General features: G+C 49.0%; 1 protein-coding gene across 1 annotated transcript in view; it reads right to left on the bottom strand.

The window, feature by feature from the left end:
* Window positions 1-271: 271 nt before the first annotated feature.
* Window positions 272-15,510, bottom strand: part of Morn5 (MORN repeat containing 5) — a 31,522-nt gene continuing 16,283 nt past the window's right edge. The window contains exon 5 of the mRNA XM_041674962.1: window positions 272-351. Coding sequence (XP_041530896.1) covers window positions 272-351 — 80 coding nt within the window. The remainder of the gene's footprint in view (window positions 352-15,510) is intronic.

Genomic DNA, 15,510 nt, shown 5'->3' with positions numbered 1-15,510 from the left:
AAGGGAGGTTTTTACCCCCTTAGCTGCTCATTCAGTTTGAAATATGGCAGAAGATGAAGGTTCTTGAACGTTCCATGTATAAGAAGTAATTGGGAATGCAATATCCATATATTCTGACAGGCTTGGGCCCAGTGCTACCAAGGTGATACTGAAGCAGGTAAAATGGGGGTGTCTTCTAAAGCCCTCACCCTCAGGATCATTCAGTGCAGGAAACCTTTATTCTGAAACTCAAGCCGAAGCTAGAACGGCAGCCGTGCGTGGGCAGAGGGAATCACAGCTTGGGTTTCTGTGCGGGCTTCTCTGCCCAGCCCTTGCGGCAGGTCCTGACGATCCACTCATGTTCATCATCATCTGTAGGGAGAGAAGACAGTTAGACCTGTACTCACTAGGACCCTCAGGCCTGGCCTGGGAGACCCCCAGGTGGGATCTTGGGGCCTGGGTGCCTTCCAGTACCAACTGTTGACCCAGGTGTTTAGCTCTGAATGGCTGGAGCCGATCTTTAACTGTTACAGCATCCCTCAGCAATGCTCCTAGGCTGGGAAAATGGACCACTAAGTTAGAGAAGAGTGTGTGGTTTGAGGACAGAGCTGATGAAGACAGCCCGAGAGCATTTGGCCATCATGAGTTGATTTGATCCTGTCGGGTGGAGCGGGCGCCTCACACTCAAACAAGCACCTGCTGACAGCCATACAAGCAGCAGCCTGCTCACACTGGGCCAGACTTTGGCAGAAGTGCTAGGAGACAGTGGGAGACACGGAGGAGACTGCTGGTGTCATCCTTTCAGAGACGGGATGCATCTGTCGCATGGCCTCCCCAACAAGTGCATCTTTCCCACCACCGTGCAGATGAGCAGGGTGCCCAGCCTCCTGGTCAGCATGTGGGAGACCTGGGAGGATCTCAGCCCATGGTTGACGCTTTTCCAAGCTTCACAATCGAGTGAGCACCGATCTTCAGTCCATAAGCAGCGCCCCCCCTTTCTTTATGGGACCCTCTGTGAATTTATCTGATTTTCCTTTTCTCCCTCTTTCTCTTTTAAATAACACCCAGTCCCTCCCCCAGCACAACAGGGACCCACTCTAATAGCAGGGCATGCACCCCTAAAAATGCATGCAGCTTTGTAAAATATGCCCTCTTGTTTTGTGTGCAAATGTGTTTTTAATTTACAGAAATGGCATTGTGCTGTGAGCCGCATTGTGTGGGCCTTCTTTCCATCTGGGTCCGTTTCACTTTTCCTGTGGCCAAATGCACAGCTAGTTCTTTGCTTGTTACCATTGCCTCATGTTCCGTAACTGGCTGCTCTCATGGCTGACTCTGTTCTCCAAGGGTCACCTTCAGCTTCCCAGAACCAGGGACACCAGGCAGAGTGGATACATGGGAGAACTTGCCTGGGTTTTGTTCTGAGAGGAGCACCATGGGGCTGCACACATTTCACTCACCTGTACCCCCTACCACCTGCCTGCCCTTCCTATCCATCCCTGGCCTCAGGATAGCTTCCTCTGGGCCACAGAAAGAGGCATTTTCTCTCCACCTCTGCTTAACCCACTGCCTCCCATAGGAGAAGGGTACTACTACCCATTCTCTTCAGGTGACAAACACTGGAATCTGAGGACCAAGGGGACTCACTGAAAGCTGAAAAGCAGAAGGCTAGTGAAAACCTCCTCCAGCCCTTGCCCAGGGACACTCCCTAGGGTCACCTAGAAGTTCGTGGATACCTGAACATGTCACACAAGCCCTGCACCTCATTGGGTCTCTGTAAGAATACAGCAGGGGTTGGGGAGATCGTGTCCCAGAAGTGAGGTTTTAGATCCCCAGTCTCTGGAATCTCAGCCAAGTTCATCTTGGCTGTAAGGCTAACTTCTTGGTTGCAGCCTAACTTCTCACCCCAAGGCATATTTGATGATGTGAGAGCCAAAGTTGCCTCTGCAAGAGCTAGCCCCTGGTAGGTGACCCTCACGCTAGCCCCTGGTAGGTGACCCTCGCGCTAGCCCCTACCTGCCTTCAGTATTTCTCAAAGTGACTTAAGAGAAAGGGCTTGCTAGTGAGAATGTGTTCTGCCCTTGGGGGAATGACCAAGGTTCTGCCCTTGGGCCTCAGTTTCCCCTAGCAGGCTGTCTGAATGTCCTAGCTAAGGCTGGCAACCCAAGGGTGTGTGGTGGGGTGCTGCGCTGATTTGTCAGCACACAAGGAGTTAACCGCTGGTGGAGCCCACTTTCGCCACACTGTGAGCAGCCTGGTTGATAATTACAGTTCTGAAGTCTCCAGGCTATTCGAATCAGTGCAGCTGCAGCCTCTTCAGCGGTAACCCCTGAAACCAGACAAACTGGGTGTATTGTGCTGAACCAGTCCTCAGGCCCCTCCCTGATGGTTACAAATTGACAGCAATGGACTTAACAGCCCTCTTCACTACTCGGTTTACTCTCTACCTGGCTGCACAGCCACCAATTTGAATCCCAGATGCCTTTCCTCGGGCAGCTGCTCCTCCACCCTCCCTCCACCTCCGCGGTTCCCCTGGCCCTGCCATGCCAGGGTGAGGCTGCTGGAGCACATTTCATCAATATTTAAAATGGAATTAAACCTGTAGCTTTGATTAATGCCTCCTGGAGCCCGAGAGTAGTGATTACTATTTTGCAAATTGCGATTGTTGGAATATGTTAATATGATTGTCTGAGAACATCTTCACCTTCTCGGGTAATTTTCCTCCTTTTTTGGCAGGAGGGGAGGAGGAGGGGAAGAAAGCAAAAAAAAAAAAAAGATGGGGAAAACACCCCCACGAACTCTTTAATCAATTGTAAATGATCAGCCTTGGCAGAGTTGTGGGTGGTGCAAAGGGAAGTGGGAACAGGAGGGGAAGACTTCTGGTTTGGTGCATTTAACATCATCCTAAGTTTTTGGATCTGGTGATGCCACTCTGGGACACCATCCTAAGGAAGTAATGTCGTAGTTGTCTCCATACTGTTGAGAATCAAGAGAACAGAAAGTGATGTGGATTTCTAAATTAGGGAATGGTTACTTTGTTGTCTATTCATTCATTTAACAAATGATTTCTAAATACTGTCCTTGCCAGCAACCTTCTGGCGTGGGGAGGAAGCAGTGGGCTCTCACTGTAAGCCATGGGGAGGGGATATTTAGCAGCCAGGGAAAATAATAGTTGTGGAGTCGATATGGCAACACAGGGGAAATGCTTTTGATGAGATAATAAGCCAGAATAATAAGATGATGCAACAAAACAAAACACCTCCCCACAACAAAAATCTGTGAACTTTTATGCAGAAATCCCTGCTCCATGTAAAATTGCGGCTCGAAAAAAATTAAAAGTGATAAAATGAATTGGGGTAACTCTGGGAAGTGTGATTTTTCCTTCCTGTTTTTTGGGTGTTTTCCAAATCTTGTTTACTTAATGTGATCTGATCACAGAAAAATTTTTAAATAATCCTTGCCTTTTTTGTCCTGCCCTGCAGTATAATGTCTTGGTGATTTTTATATGTTTTGTTCATTGAAATTTCATGAAAGATTTTTAGGCTCCTAAAAACACTAATGTTTTTATACTTCTAAAAAGTAAAAATTCTAGCATAAAATATTGGCAAAAATACACAAAAATCTAAATAGATGCCTTGCAGAGTGACCATCTCCCAAAAGAAGGGAGAAGAAAACACACACACACACACACACACACACACACACACAGTAACTTTGCAATGGAGAAACTGACCTCAGCTAGGACCAAGGTTCAGGACAGTGGCAAGCAAACTCCAGGGAACCTGTCTCCTGGTTCTGTTTGGATAGAAATGGCCCTCACTTTTGTGGGCTTCTTCTCCAAACCCTACAATCACAGTCTGATTGGAAGAGAAACATCTAAACTTTCTGCATGAAGGTACATCCTACAAAATACATGACCAGTGCTCCTTAGAACTGCCCCCCAAACAAGAAAAGCAGCACCTATGGGTGTAGCCTAGTTGCTGAGATCAGTTCCTAGCCAAACCAAAACAAAAATCCTAGTGAGGCATGATAGTGTACACCTTTATTCCCAGCACTCAGGCAGCAGAGGTAGGTGATCTCTGAGATTGAGTCTAGTCTGGGCTCATAGTGAATTCTAGACCAGACAGGGCTACATAATGAGACCCCATCTGAAAACAAACAAAACCCACTAAATAAAATAGAAAAGCTGGAGCAACTGCCACACTTCAGAGGAGCCCACAAAGACACAACTACATGTGTGAGTGGACGTGAGGGAAAGAAAGGGGATTGGATTAAGCCTTAGACCTTAGTTAAATTAGTTCACCAACACTAGTATCGGTACAAATGTACTAATTTGCCAAGTGTGTCACACACAGTGGCTATGAATAAGAGGACGTGGGCATGTGGCATGCTGAGAATCGCTGTAGGATCCTCACACTGGGCATGTGACTGTATTGCTCTCAAATAAAATGGTTGTTTGTTTCAAATGCATGAAAACCGAGTGTGCTCCTTACTGATCAGATACCATGCTCGCCAAGAGAAGCCAGACCCCTGAGCACAGCCAGTTGCCCAAGTGAAAACATTCACTATTTGTCTCCCTTGGCCCCTCACACTGGATTTCTAACATCCTTTCTTAGGTAATGCCGCCCTTCCCATTAGAGAACCCCCTTTGGGGATTGCATATCAGATACCCTACATTATGATTCCTAATGGTAGTAGAATTATGAAGCAGCGACAAAAATAACTTTATGGTTGGGTCACCATTACATGAGGGGCTGTATTAGAGGGTCCCAGCATTGGGAAGGCTGGGAATCATTGGCCTAGAGCTAAGCTCTTGGTGCAGGCACCAGTAAATGCTTCGCCAGGTGAATCTGAATAAGCCTTTTCCATCCTGGTTTGCCTCAGTAGTCTGCAGCTAGAGAATAAGGAAGTTTCCAGCTAACCTGGGATACCTGGGCCTTCTAAAACACCAGACTAGGATACTAGCCTGATAGGCACAAGGAGAACTTAAGTTCTGTCTTCAGCGAAAAAAAAAAAAAAAAGAATCCAAAAAGGCCTAAACATGCCAGCTGTGTTATACTTTAAATCCGGACATCAGATTACTCCTTTTAACACAAGCAACTGTTGATCTAGGTGATGCTCTGAGATTTCTTTCAGAAGTCTAAATTCTAATAGTGGTAAAGGCTATGGATTGGGAAGGGGCCTATGCATTTACTTGTCTGGACACAAAGGACTCATGATGTGTGTAGACTGGGCCCTCATGCTCACCTCCACTCCACCCTCACAAGCCCTGTCTGGATGCCAGACCTCCCTGACAATGAAGCCAAGGTCATGGTTGCTTCAAACAGCAGCCACATCATCAGGGCCTAGCACAGACCCAGAACATTTAAAGTACTTAATAACTAACTATATGGTGAACAAATGAATAAAGAAATGTAAACTTGGGGACATAAAAGTAATAGATTCACTCTGTGGGACTGAGATCAAAAAAAAAAAAAAAGAATATCCTCCCTCCTTGGACAAATGGAGCTCCTCAGATAGTAGGAAGTTGCCAAGTACAGGCCCAGGACTGCCAGCAGCTGCTGCCTTTTGTGTCCTAAGGCCATAGGTTGGGCGCTTCACCACCTGGCCGAGGATCATACCTGAGGACTAACCATTTGCAGGAACGCCAAGCCTGACTGGCCTATGATTTCCCTTCCAGCAAAGATGGAGAAGGACCAGCCTGCATAGGCCAGATATGGGTCAGGCCTGCCAAGCTGTCCACAGGTCACAGAAGGTGACAGCAGTGGGTCTGCAGGTGAGCGTGACACTGAAGCAAGAGGGATGGCTGCAAGAGAACAGCAGAGAGGGGGCAGTATGGCTGCACACTGGTTAAGAGTGTGGCTTTTGAGGGCTGGGGAGATGGCTCAGTGGGACAAGTGTGAGGACGTGAGGTCAGACACCAGACACCAGCATCTGTGTAAGTGTGTAACTTCGCTGTAGATAGGGTGGATGGGTGGATCCCTGAGGCTTGCTGCCTTTGCCGTCTAGATGAAACTAGCTTGCTGACTAGCTCCAGGTCCAATGAGAGACCCTTCCTCAAAACTAATAAGGTAAAGAGCAACAGAAGAAGGTAACTGAAGTTACCTCTGACCTCTATGTGTACAACACACAAGGAAGTGCACACACTCACACACACAGTATGGCTTTGGAGCTCTGTGCCACTACTTTGGGCAAGAGGTTGCCACCTTGCTGGGCCTGTTTGTCCCTCTAAAAATGTCTCTACCAGGAAGCTTTGCCATGAAGTCATGTCTGTAACATGCTTAGGACAACTCTTGGTGCACATGGAATGCCAAAGACCCAGAGAGAAGCCAGAAGTTAGTTGTCTTTACAAGGTAGGACTTCTGAACTAGACAGACCTGGGTCAGATGAAGAGCCACCCACTTGCTGGGTGAGTAGCCCTTCTCCACTTCTGAGGCAGGATCCCATCTGCATGGTGGGTTGAACAAGACCTCCTACAGAAGGCAGGGGAGTCCTGGCCGGGAAGAAGGGTGCTCCATGAACACTGAGGAGGTGAAAGCTAGACATTGTTCCAGTGGGTCCTTAATTCCCAAACTGGATGATTGCAAGGGTGTGTTCCCTAAGGGACTCACCAGTGTACCCTTGGGACTTCTGGATCCCTGCCAGATATGGGGTGGGGGGAACCACAGGGAGGAGGTCTTTACTCAGAATTGGCACCATGAGGATCAAGAGGCACAGCTCAGCTAATGAGTTCTGTTCAAAGCTAAGAGGACAGGTTGGGGCAGGTGAGCTGTGGTAGGAAAACAAGTAAATTGGGGTCACTGGGCACCCACAAGCTGGGCTCTTGGCACACCTTTGGGTTATGTAACCCTGTGGTTACCACTCCTATGCAGATTCCACTAGTGTGAGGGGAGGGGTGTGGACTGGGAAAGGGAGGAGACCTAGAATGAACAAAGCGGCAGACCTCAGGGAGGGAGGGCAGCCCAGGCCAGAGCCTAGTGGGGCTGAGCTTTGTGTGTGCATGTGAGTATATGTGTGTGTATGTGTGCATTCATATGCACGTACATATATGTGTGATGTGGTGGTGGTTGCGTATGTGTGTGTATGCATGTGTATGAGTGTACATGTGTATGGTGTGTGTGTGTGTGAGTGTGCATGTGTATGTGTGTGCATGTGGTGTGGGGGTGTGTGAGTGTGTGTATATGTATGTGTGTGCCTGTGTGTGCGTGTGGTGTGTGGGAGGTGGTGTGTGCATGTGTATGTGTGTGCGTGTGTGTGTGCATTCATCCCTCCTCAACGAGAGAAGGGACTGCATCACTTACCATAAGGAAAGCTTAGGAGATGTAGTGACCTTCTTCACTCCATTGATGCAGAGTGGGAGGCTCAGTGAAGCTGCTAGTGTGTGTAGGGAACAAATGCCCATTCTACTGTGTGCCTGTGAGTGTGCCAGTGGTTATGTTTGAGGGTGAGGAACACACTGTAATGCATGGAACTCTGGTGTATGTGTGGCACACTGCGTGGAGCTGGCTGACTGTGGCAGTGGGGATCACAAATACAAGGAAGAGACACTGCCAACCTGAACAGCCAACCTCGTCATGCCAGGCTGGCAGTGGGTCCAGGGCCAGGCCAGGCTCTGGGACAGAGAGCATCTGTCACAGGACACTGCCCTTTACTCCTGGGGTCAATGCCAACAGGAGTCCAGACGGGGATGGAGTTGCAAATCAAATTAGACGTTCAGCCCTGGCAGGCATCCACCCCATAGCCCTGCCCCACCTTCAGTACAAATGACAAATGCATGAGATGGTGGGGTGGACCAATGCACCATGCCCTAGCATTCCTTTCACAACTCCCAACAAAAAGGAGACTTAGAATTTTTCTGGTGGTAGTGGTGGCCAGAGGCGAAGACCTCAGTACTGTCAATATTGACTGAGAAGTCCCTGCCCAGGCAGAGCCTGCTGCAGGCAGGTGAGAAGCCGTAGGCTGCTCTTGTCTCTCCTTGTAGTGAAGTATCCTCTTGGGAGTGGATTAGGACAAACCACATCACCCCTTGGTAACCAGAGCTGCAGAACCCAGCATCCGCAAGCTTGCCAAGGCCCATTCAGATATAAGAGGCTTGGAAATAAAAAAGGAAATGGTAAGACTGAAATAAATAAATATTATAATTAATGCATTCAAACTTGATTAGTTATTAATTCTAGAAATCAAAACAATTTTATTATCCTTGAAATCTATTTACAGGCTGTTTCTTCATTTTGCCAGAATTCTGTGCTATACACACCCTCCCAAGAAATCAGAGCTAGTGTAACAGAACTGCAGTCAAATAATGGACCACGAAGAGTTGGAGAGACCCAACAGTAAACAGAGCTTGTATTTTGTTTTAATATATTGAAATGATGGGGATAGAGGCCTTAGGAGCTCTCATTGGGGACGGGTGAATTAAGAATCTCAGGAATCTCAGAATCTATCTGGGGCCAGGTGCTGGGCCCATGAACACATGCCCTCCCTCAGTGGACCTCATGGATGCTTCTGAAAATTTGGCTGGTGTGGCTTAGGGTGGAAGTTGTGAGTGCTTCAGTTGCTGGGTAAGGGGAAAAGTGCCCCGAGACAAAAAAAAAAAAAAAAAAAGAAAAGAAAAGAAAGAAACTTAGAAGTTCTTTAGGAAGGCCCTAGGCTAGAAGGACACTTCTGTTGCTGAGGTGACGAAACACACATGACTTGTGCTTGTGAGTGATACTAGTCTAGAACCATCATCTGTGTCCAGTGTGGACAGGAGGCATTCAGGAGTGGGAACTGCACACCTGGCCTCTCTCCCACCCCAGAGCAAGTGCATGCTGAGTGGAGGGTGCATGAGATTCACACTGTTGATACCACACTATTCTTCCTGCTTCCCTACCTTTACTATTTGAGCACTAATAATTGAAATGCCTGCTATAGTAATAAGACAATTCAGCAAAGCTGAGTACCATAGCCAAGGTCACCCTGATTTCATAGCATCTGCTCCTTTTGCGCTGATCTCTGGTTTACGTGGATGGTGGAAGCCAGTGTACAGCTGGCAGAGGCTAGATTAGGCTGGGGTGGCTGAGACAAACAGGAGGGATGGGAACTATTCTTCGACACTGGTTTTGCAGGTCAATGTTACCATCTCTGGATCACAGGGGAGGGGGTTCAGGCTCAGAACCAAAGCCTTTCCACAGGCTCACCAGCGACAGATGTGGTGCAGTGATAGCCACAGCTGTCTTCATCCCTGCAGCCTGTGGTGTGGCCGTGCCCCACTTTCTGAGAAGCCCTTCTGCAGCTCTGGCCCTAACTGTTCACTGTCTGAGGGATGGAAGTCAAACACCCTAACCAGTATTCACTCACTTCATCCTCTGTCTCGAACACACAGCTCAGACCTACTCGGACACACCCATCAAAGCCCTGCTGGACATCACTGCTTTGGGAAGCCCCCTTGAGTCCTCCCCCAGCCTCTAACACACAAGCAGGTCAGAGTGCTAAATCTGAGGACCCCTACTGTTCCTTCCCGTTCTTTTAACAAACCCCATCTCTTGCTCTTGAAGGTCAGCCTTAGCACCTCATTTTCTGGGCCATTATCTCAACCACACAGGACATAGTCAGACATTCAGCTCACTGCTGTTGCAGCTCTGGGTACCCGAGAAATGAGGGCATTCTTAGTTTTGGAAGAAAGAACCTCATACTCAATATTTTAAATTAAATATGAACATGAACATCACAGGCCACATGGAAGTGTGTTGGACTGCCTTCCACATGTCATTTGTGGTTTATTTGAGCACTGGGCTCCCTGAAGGCCCCAGGCTTCCTGTCTCTGCCTGCTTTGTCTGTGCTTTTCTCCATCCTGCACTGATTTGGGGTTTTGGGGAAAGCTCTGCACTGTCATATGAAGCCCTCATGTACACAGGAGAAAAGTGAAGACCCGAGTCTCGGGTGTCAGGGGATCTGAAGGTTGATAAGAAAGGATGAAGATGAGAGGCCTGTACCCCAAAACCAAACACCAAGGAGAGATCTGGGAACAGCGGGCCACAGGTTCAGTTTTCAAAGCAGTGTCAAAAGCAGGTGGGTGGAGGCCAGAGACTAGCCTGCCAGGGAACTCTGGCTCTCTGGCTGTGTGGTGTGAAGGACGTATCTGCTTTCAACTTTCTATCCATAGTACAAAAATCACCATTCCCGTGATCATGGCATGCACCGCCCCATGGGCAGAAGCACGCTCTGTTCCCTAGACTGCCTGCACCAGTTCCATGCTCACTGTAACTCTATATGACAGGTCCTCTGCTAACTACTCCCATCTTTCACAGGACTCTGCATTTCAGAGACGGTAAGCCACCTGCTCAAAGGTGCCCAGCTCGCAGTGGCATCTCCGAGAGTTGCCCTGTGGCTCTAGCGGCCCTCAGATCTAGGTATGGGCTTCAGCTAAGTACCCTCCCTGACTTCCAGAGCTGAACTGAGGAAGAGAGGTGAGGCTTCTGCCCATGGGTTCTGGCCTTGCACTAACTTCCATTAAAGGAGACAAAACAAACCATGCTGGCCAGGCTGATTCCAGCTGCGGAAAGGGAAGCTATGTCCTCTGGATGCCTTCAGGAGGCTGCCCTGGGGGCAGGGAAGCATTGTTAGCACAGTCCATGGTCCCGCAGTTGGAAAGGGAATTTCCAAGAGAAGGTGACAGTGGGCAGTTCTGTAGGTCAGGAAGGGGCAGCAAGAAGGGCAGGCTGCCATTACCAAGCATGGATCTTGGCAGGGACCCGTGGGTAGCTTTCAAATGGACCAGCCTTACCCTTCCTAGGCCAACTTCTGTTTGGGAAGAGGGCCCCATAGCTTTACCTATGTTATCAGAGAGACCTCGATTCAAATGCTGGCTCTTCCCTTTAACAGAGGCATAATTGTCAGTTTCCCCATCTGTCAAGTAGGGAAAATAGGATTCCTCAAAGGCTGGGGATGTGCTAAGCTTCTGGCACAGTAGAGGCTTCCGTGTCCCTTCTGCTGACGGCTCATATCCACGTCTGCTAGGAGGGATGTGTGCTCTGTAAGGGCATTTTATCTGGCAGTTCCAAGTGTGATATTATCCCTCTACAAAGCCTTCATTATGGTGCTGCTGACAATGCCACAGATAAAGCAGGGATGCCCCTGCGTGCCAGCCTCCAGGTGATTATAACATTTGGGTAAATTGCCTTTTGTCTTGTTAGAGAGCTAGAAGTGGGAGGGGCCGTGCGGGAGTCTCACTGGCCCACTTACAGAAAACCCCAGGGAGGCTCCACCGAGAGATAGCCTGGGTTTGGGGCAGAAGCTGCAGCTGTCAGTGGAAATTCAGGGTTCTAGCCCTGGCTGGACGGACCATGGTTGACGGTGTGAGGGTCAGGCCTGGGGTTGGTCATCTTGGGGGAAGCAGCTGCTTCAAGATGAGGGGAGTCTTGACTTTCTATAGCCCTGGAAGACTCTCTTTCTAAGCTGGATTTTGAGCATAAAGTAAGCAGAGGACCCATCTTAGCAAAGCAGCCATCTGTAGCTCAGACCGCTCCATCTCAGGCGCTGGGAAGGCCGTTGGCTCCTCCACCAGCAAACCCCATCTTCTCACTCAGAGCCAGCCCCAACCCCATGGCTATTTAGCTTTGGAGTCAGCTGGCCCTGGGCTTAATTCCAGCTCTGCTGACCACGAGCCACCGCACCTCCATCTCACCATCTGTGAAGTGGGAACGATCAGAAGAGCTACTTGCCAAGCCTGCTGGTGTCACATGAGGTGGAGGCCTATCCCTGGGATGCAGCAGGGGTGCTCATAATCGCCATAACATCCCACATCTCACATGCCCCTTGGTTCCCTTCTGTTGAGCATCTGGGATGTTTAAACTTCTGAAGACTAAACTGACCTTCCATTTTCAGGTGTACAGTCTGCAGCTGACATATTCTAGAGTTGCCTGGGGTGGTTGCCCGTCCCCTGTGAACGGGCCTGGCATGCAGGTGAGCCTGAATATGACTCCCATCTGTGCTGAATTTCCTGGGGGAGATTCTTTAAACTCACTGAGCCTCAGCTTGTCAAATGTGGCTGACAGCAGGACTTCCTCCTACGTGAGAGTGGATGTCCACTCAGTGGTAGATCTTACCACCATCTTCCTCTTCCTCCCAAAGGCTCCAGACAGCACAGGCCAGGTCACAGCCCTTCTTCCCACTGCCCACTGAACCAAGCACACATTCAAGTGAGGTCCATGGTCTTAATTTTGAATTCTGTCTGGGACCCACAGATTCAAGCGTAAAATGGGCCTCTCTGCAAATAATCTCCAGCGTGTGATATTTTTATGAAACCAAGCCATTGTTTCTGATTGAAGAAAAGTCGGTGCTATTTTGAAGAGAAGCGCGATTAGGCAGTGGCGTTCTCTTTCACCATTGGGAATTAGACGCCGTTTGAGAGATTGTGAGCGCCAGGACATTTGCCAGATGTGCTTGATTCTCCACTGCCGACAACAAAGGGGATAATGTTGGCGGGAATCTTGACGGCGCTGCTGCTGATCGGATATTCTTTGGGGATGATACTGAGACCTTTCAGGGAAGGATTTCAGCTTTTACATACACTAATTTGGGATGCTCACTCTCTGTCTTGCACAAAGCAAATTTAGTTCATTGTTAGCTGTATCTGTTAAAATGGTTACAAGGGTTTTTCCTTGAATATTAATAATGTGCCTTTCATCGGAGACTCGCGTGGGGTGTCATTAATTGGGAGGGGGAGTGAGGATTAGTGGCATAGTACTCTCAGAGATGATTCCTACTAGTGCTACGGAGGTGAGCAACAGACACATAAAAAGATGCATGAACAAAATGCCGACATCACTTTGGCTAATCGGTCCTGAGGTGAAGGCGGCACATGGGGTGGGGGGGGCAGCACTAGTTAATCTCTTGGTTTTTCATTGTATTAAAGGCAATTGACCTGAATATCTTCAAATGCTTCCTCATCGGATCAAAGTGTAGAAAGGACCACTTTTCAAAAAAGGTTACGCTTAATTGGGAGACTGCAGTGGTTTTGTCTCGAGTCTTAAACTCGAGAGTGGGGCTTCTCATCCATTGGGGAGCCTTTCTGAGCTCCAGTGACTATGTTTGGGAGAGGGACAACCATGACTCATGTATGCCCAGACTTAAGAGGCCAATGAGCATGAAATGAGTTAGTGCACATTCACAAGAAGAAAATAATAGTGTATTTACCAGCGTGCTGTGACTAGGACAGAGCAGCCAGGCAGTGAACACAGAGGGAGAAAGTCTATTCAGCTTGTGTTGTGTGGCAGCCTAGCTGCTTTGGGCCTCTGGTGAGAGTGGCATCTCAGTGGAGGTGGCTGTGGCACTAGAACCCAGGTCTCAGACTCTTGTGATGGGATGTCCCAAGTGACCTAAGGGTCTCCCCTAGGGCTCCACCTCCTGATAACACCCCCTGGAGCCCCGACCCTTCAACACTTGGAGCTCTGAGGGGCTGTGCCCACAGCCAAACTACAGCAAACAAGCTTTGGGTTTGGGCCAAACTTTGTCAACAGCTGTGTGACCAACCAGAAGCAAATTCTGTTTTTAAAGACTTATTTTATGTGTATGTGTATGCCTGCCTGGTGCTCACACAATCCAGAAGAGGTGTCAGATCTCCTGGAACTGGAGTTACAGAGAGGGCTGTGAGCCACCATGTGGTGCTGGGACTCTGCAGGAGCAGCAAATGGTCTAACCACTGAGCTATCTCTCCAGGCTCCCATAAGGAACTTGCTAGACTGTCTGACATCACACTGTAAACTACAGGTCACGCGAGTTCTTCTGTTAGAGATAAGGTGAAGGTGAGAGCTGAGAGAAGTCCAAAGCCCAGGGCCTGGCCGGCCTCCTCTCCAGGGAGCTTTCCAGCCTTGCCCCCTGAGAGGGGGGTGTGCGGGTGAAGTCATCCTGAAGTAACATCAGGCTGGCCTCCTGGCCTGGCTCCATGCTAATGCTGAGGGATGAGGTCTGTGGCAGGTGCAGGAAGGCGGGAAAGGCTGTCTGTGCCGCTGCTCACTCACGGATGGCTGGTAGCCTGGGTGGACTTGAACATGGTGTAGAACACAGGAGTGGGGAAGGTAGACCTTCAAACAAGTGAACCCAGACCTGGACCCTAGCTCCCAGTAGCATTCTGTTTCCCAGGCTGAACAGGAAGGAGGCAGCAAAATTAGCATAGCCAATCACACTTGTCTCCCAAGAGACTTCTTTGCTCCTTAGCATCCAGAGAAAACATAATAAGCCCCAGGGCCCCACTTACTCCTCATTCCTCCAGCCTGAGTCAGTAATCACCATAGTGATGGCGGCCTCGAGCCGCCAATCACTGAACACCTGTGGGGCCAGGTGCTGGGCTGCCTAGTCATGTACTTATTCTCCCTTTGCCCCGCAGATCCTCCAGAGAGATGTTACCACAATACCCATTTCATAGATGAGGAAACTGAGGCTCTTAGAGCACAAAGTGAGCTCACCTACCATTGATGGGGTTCTAGGCCCTGCGTCTTTAATTGCTACAGCCCCTCTCCCAGTCCTCAGGTCTCTCATGGGACAGAAGGTCCTAAACAAGCCTGGTTTGTTGTGTTTGCTGTACTGAGAGGGGCATGCACTAACTGTGCCCAGTGGCTATCACTTACTAGTTTGATGTGGGAGTGATTTCTTATTAATAAAGAAACTGCCTAGACCCATTTAATAGGCCAACCCTTAGGTAGGCGGAGTAAACAGAACGGAATGCTGGGAGAAAGAAGCTGAGTCAGGGAGTCGCCATGATTCTCCCACTCCAGACAGACGCAGGTTAAGATCATTCCTGGTAAGCCAGCTCTTGGGCTACACAGATTAATAGAAATGGGTTAGATCAATATGTAAAAGCTAGCCAATAAGAAACTGAAACTAATGGGTCAGGCAGTGTTTAAAAGAATACAGTTTCTGTATAATTATTTCGGGTAAAGCTAGCCATGCGGGCGGCCGCATGCCAGGGACGCAGCCCTGCCGCTTGTAACACAACAGAATGGCGCCCGACGTGATGGACTAAATCCACTTAAAAACCTGAAAAGGCTTAAAAATAAGGGAGAGAGACTTTAACACAGATTTTTGCTGTTTGTTGGTGGCGTGCTGTAGAGAGATTTCCTGATTCGGCAACAGCAACAGAAAAAAAAGCTGCGTCATTTTAAAGTGCGGCTTCTTGGGACTGTGCCGCCAGTGCAAACTCTGGCTTTAAAGCATTTCAATGGATTTTATGGGACTGGATGTTTGTGTTCCCGCTTGGGATCGGAAGGAGAGTGCTCTCAGCGCTCCCCGCCTGCACCTGGGCAGATGGCAGAATCAGGCTTAGGCAGGCGGAAGAGCATGGTGGAAGAGACGTGTTTTCAGACTGCGCACTGCTCTGCGTGTCAGATTTGGTTGTAACTTGGATAAAAAGAGTTTCTGTGCTGCATGCTCAGTCTCAAAATTAAACTACTGAGTGCGGCTCCAATGAGGACTTGCTGTGTGCCTGGAACTGTGCACAGCTCAGGGGCACCAAATGGATCTGAGGCAGGAGCTGCTCGGCTCTGCCATGATGAACTG

This window comes from Microtus oregoni, unplaced genomic scaffold (assembly GCF_018167655.1).
Source record: "Microtus oregoni isolate MIOR12 unplaced genomic scaffold, Mior012 000025F_ref0000491, whole genome shotgun sequence".
Taxonomy (NCBI): Eukaryota; Metazoa; Chordata; class Mammalia; order Rodentia; family Cricetidae; genus Microtus; species Microtus oregoni.
Note: the sequence above shows the minus strand (reverse complement) of the source record. Positions and strands in the feature narration are given on the sequence as shown.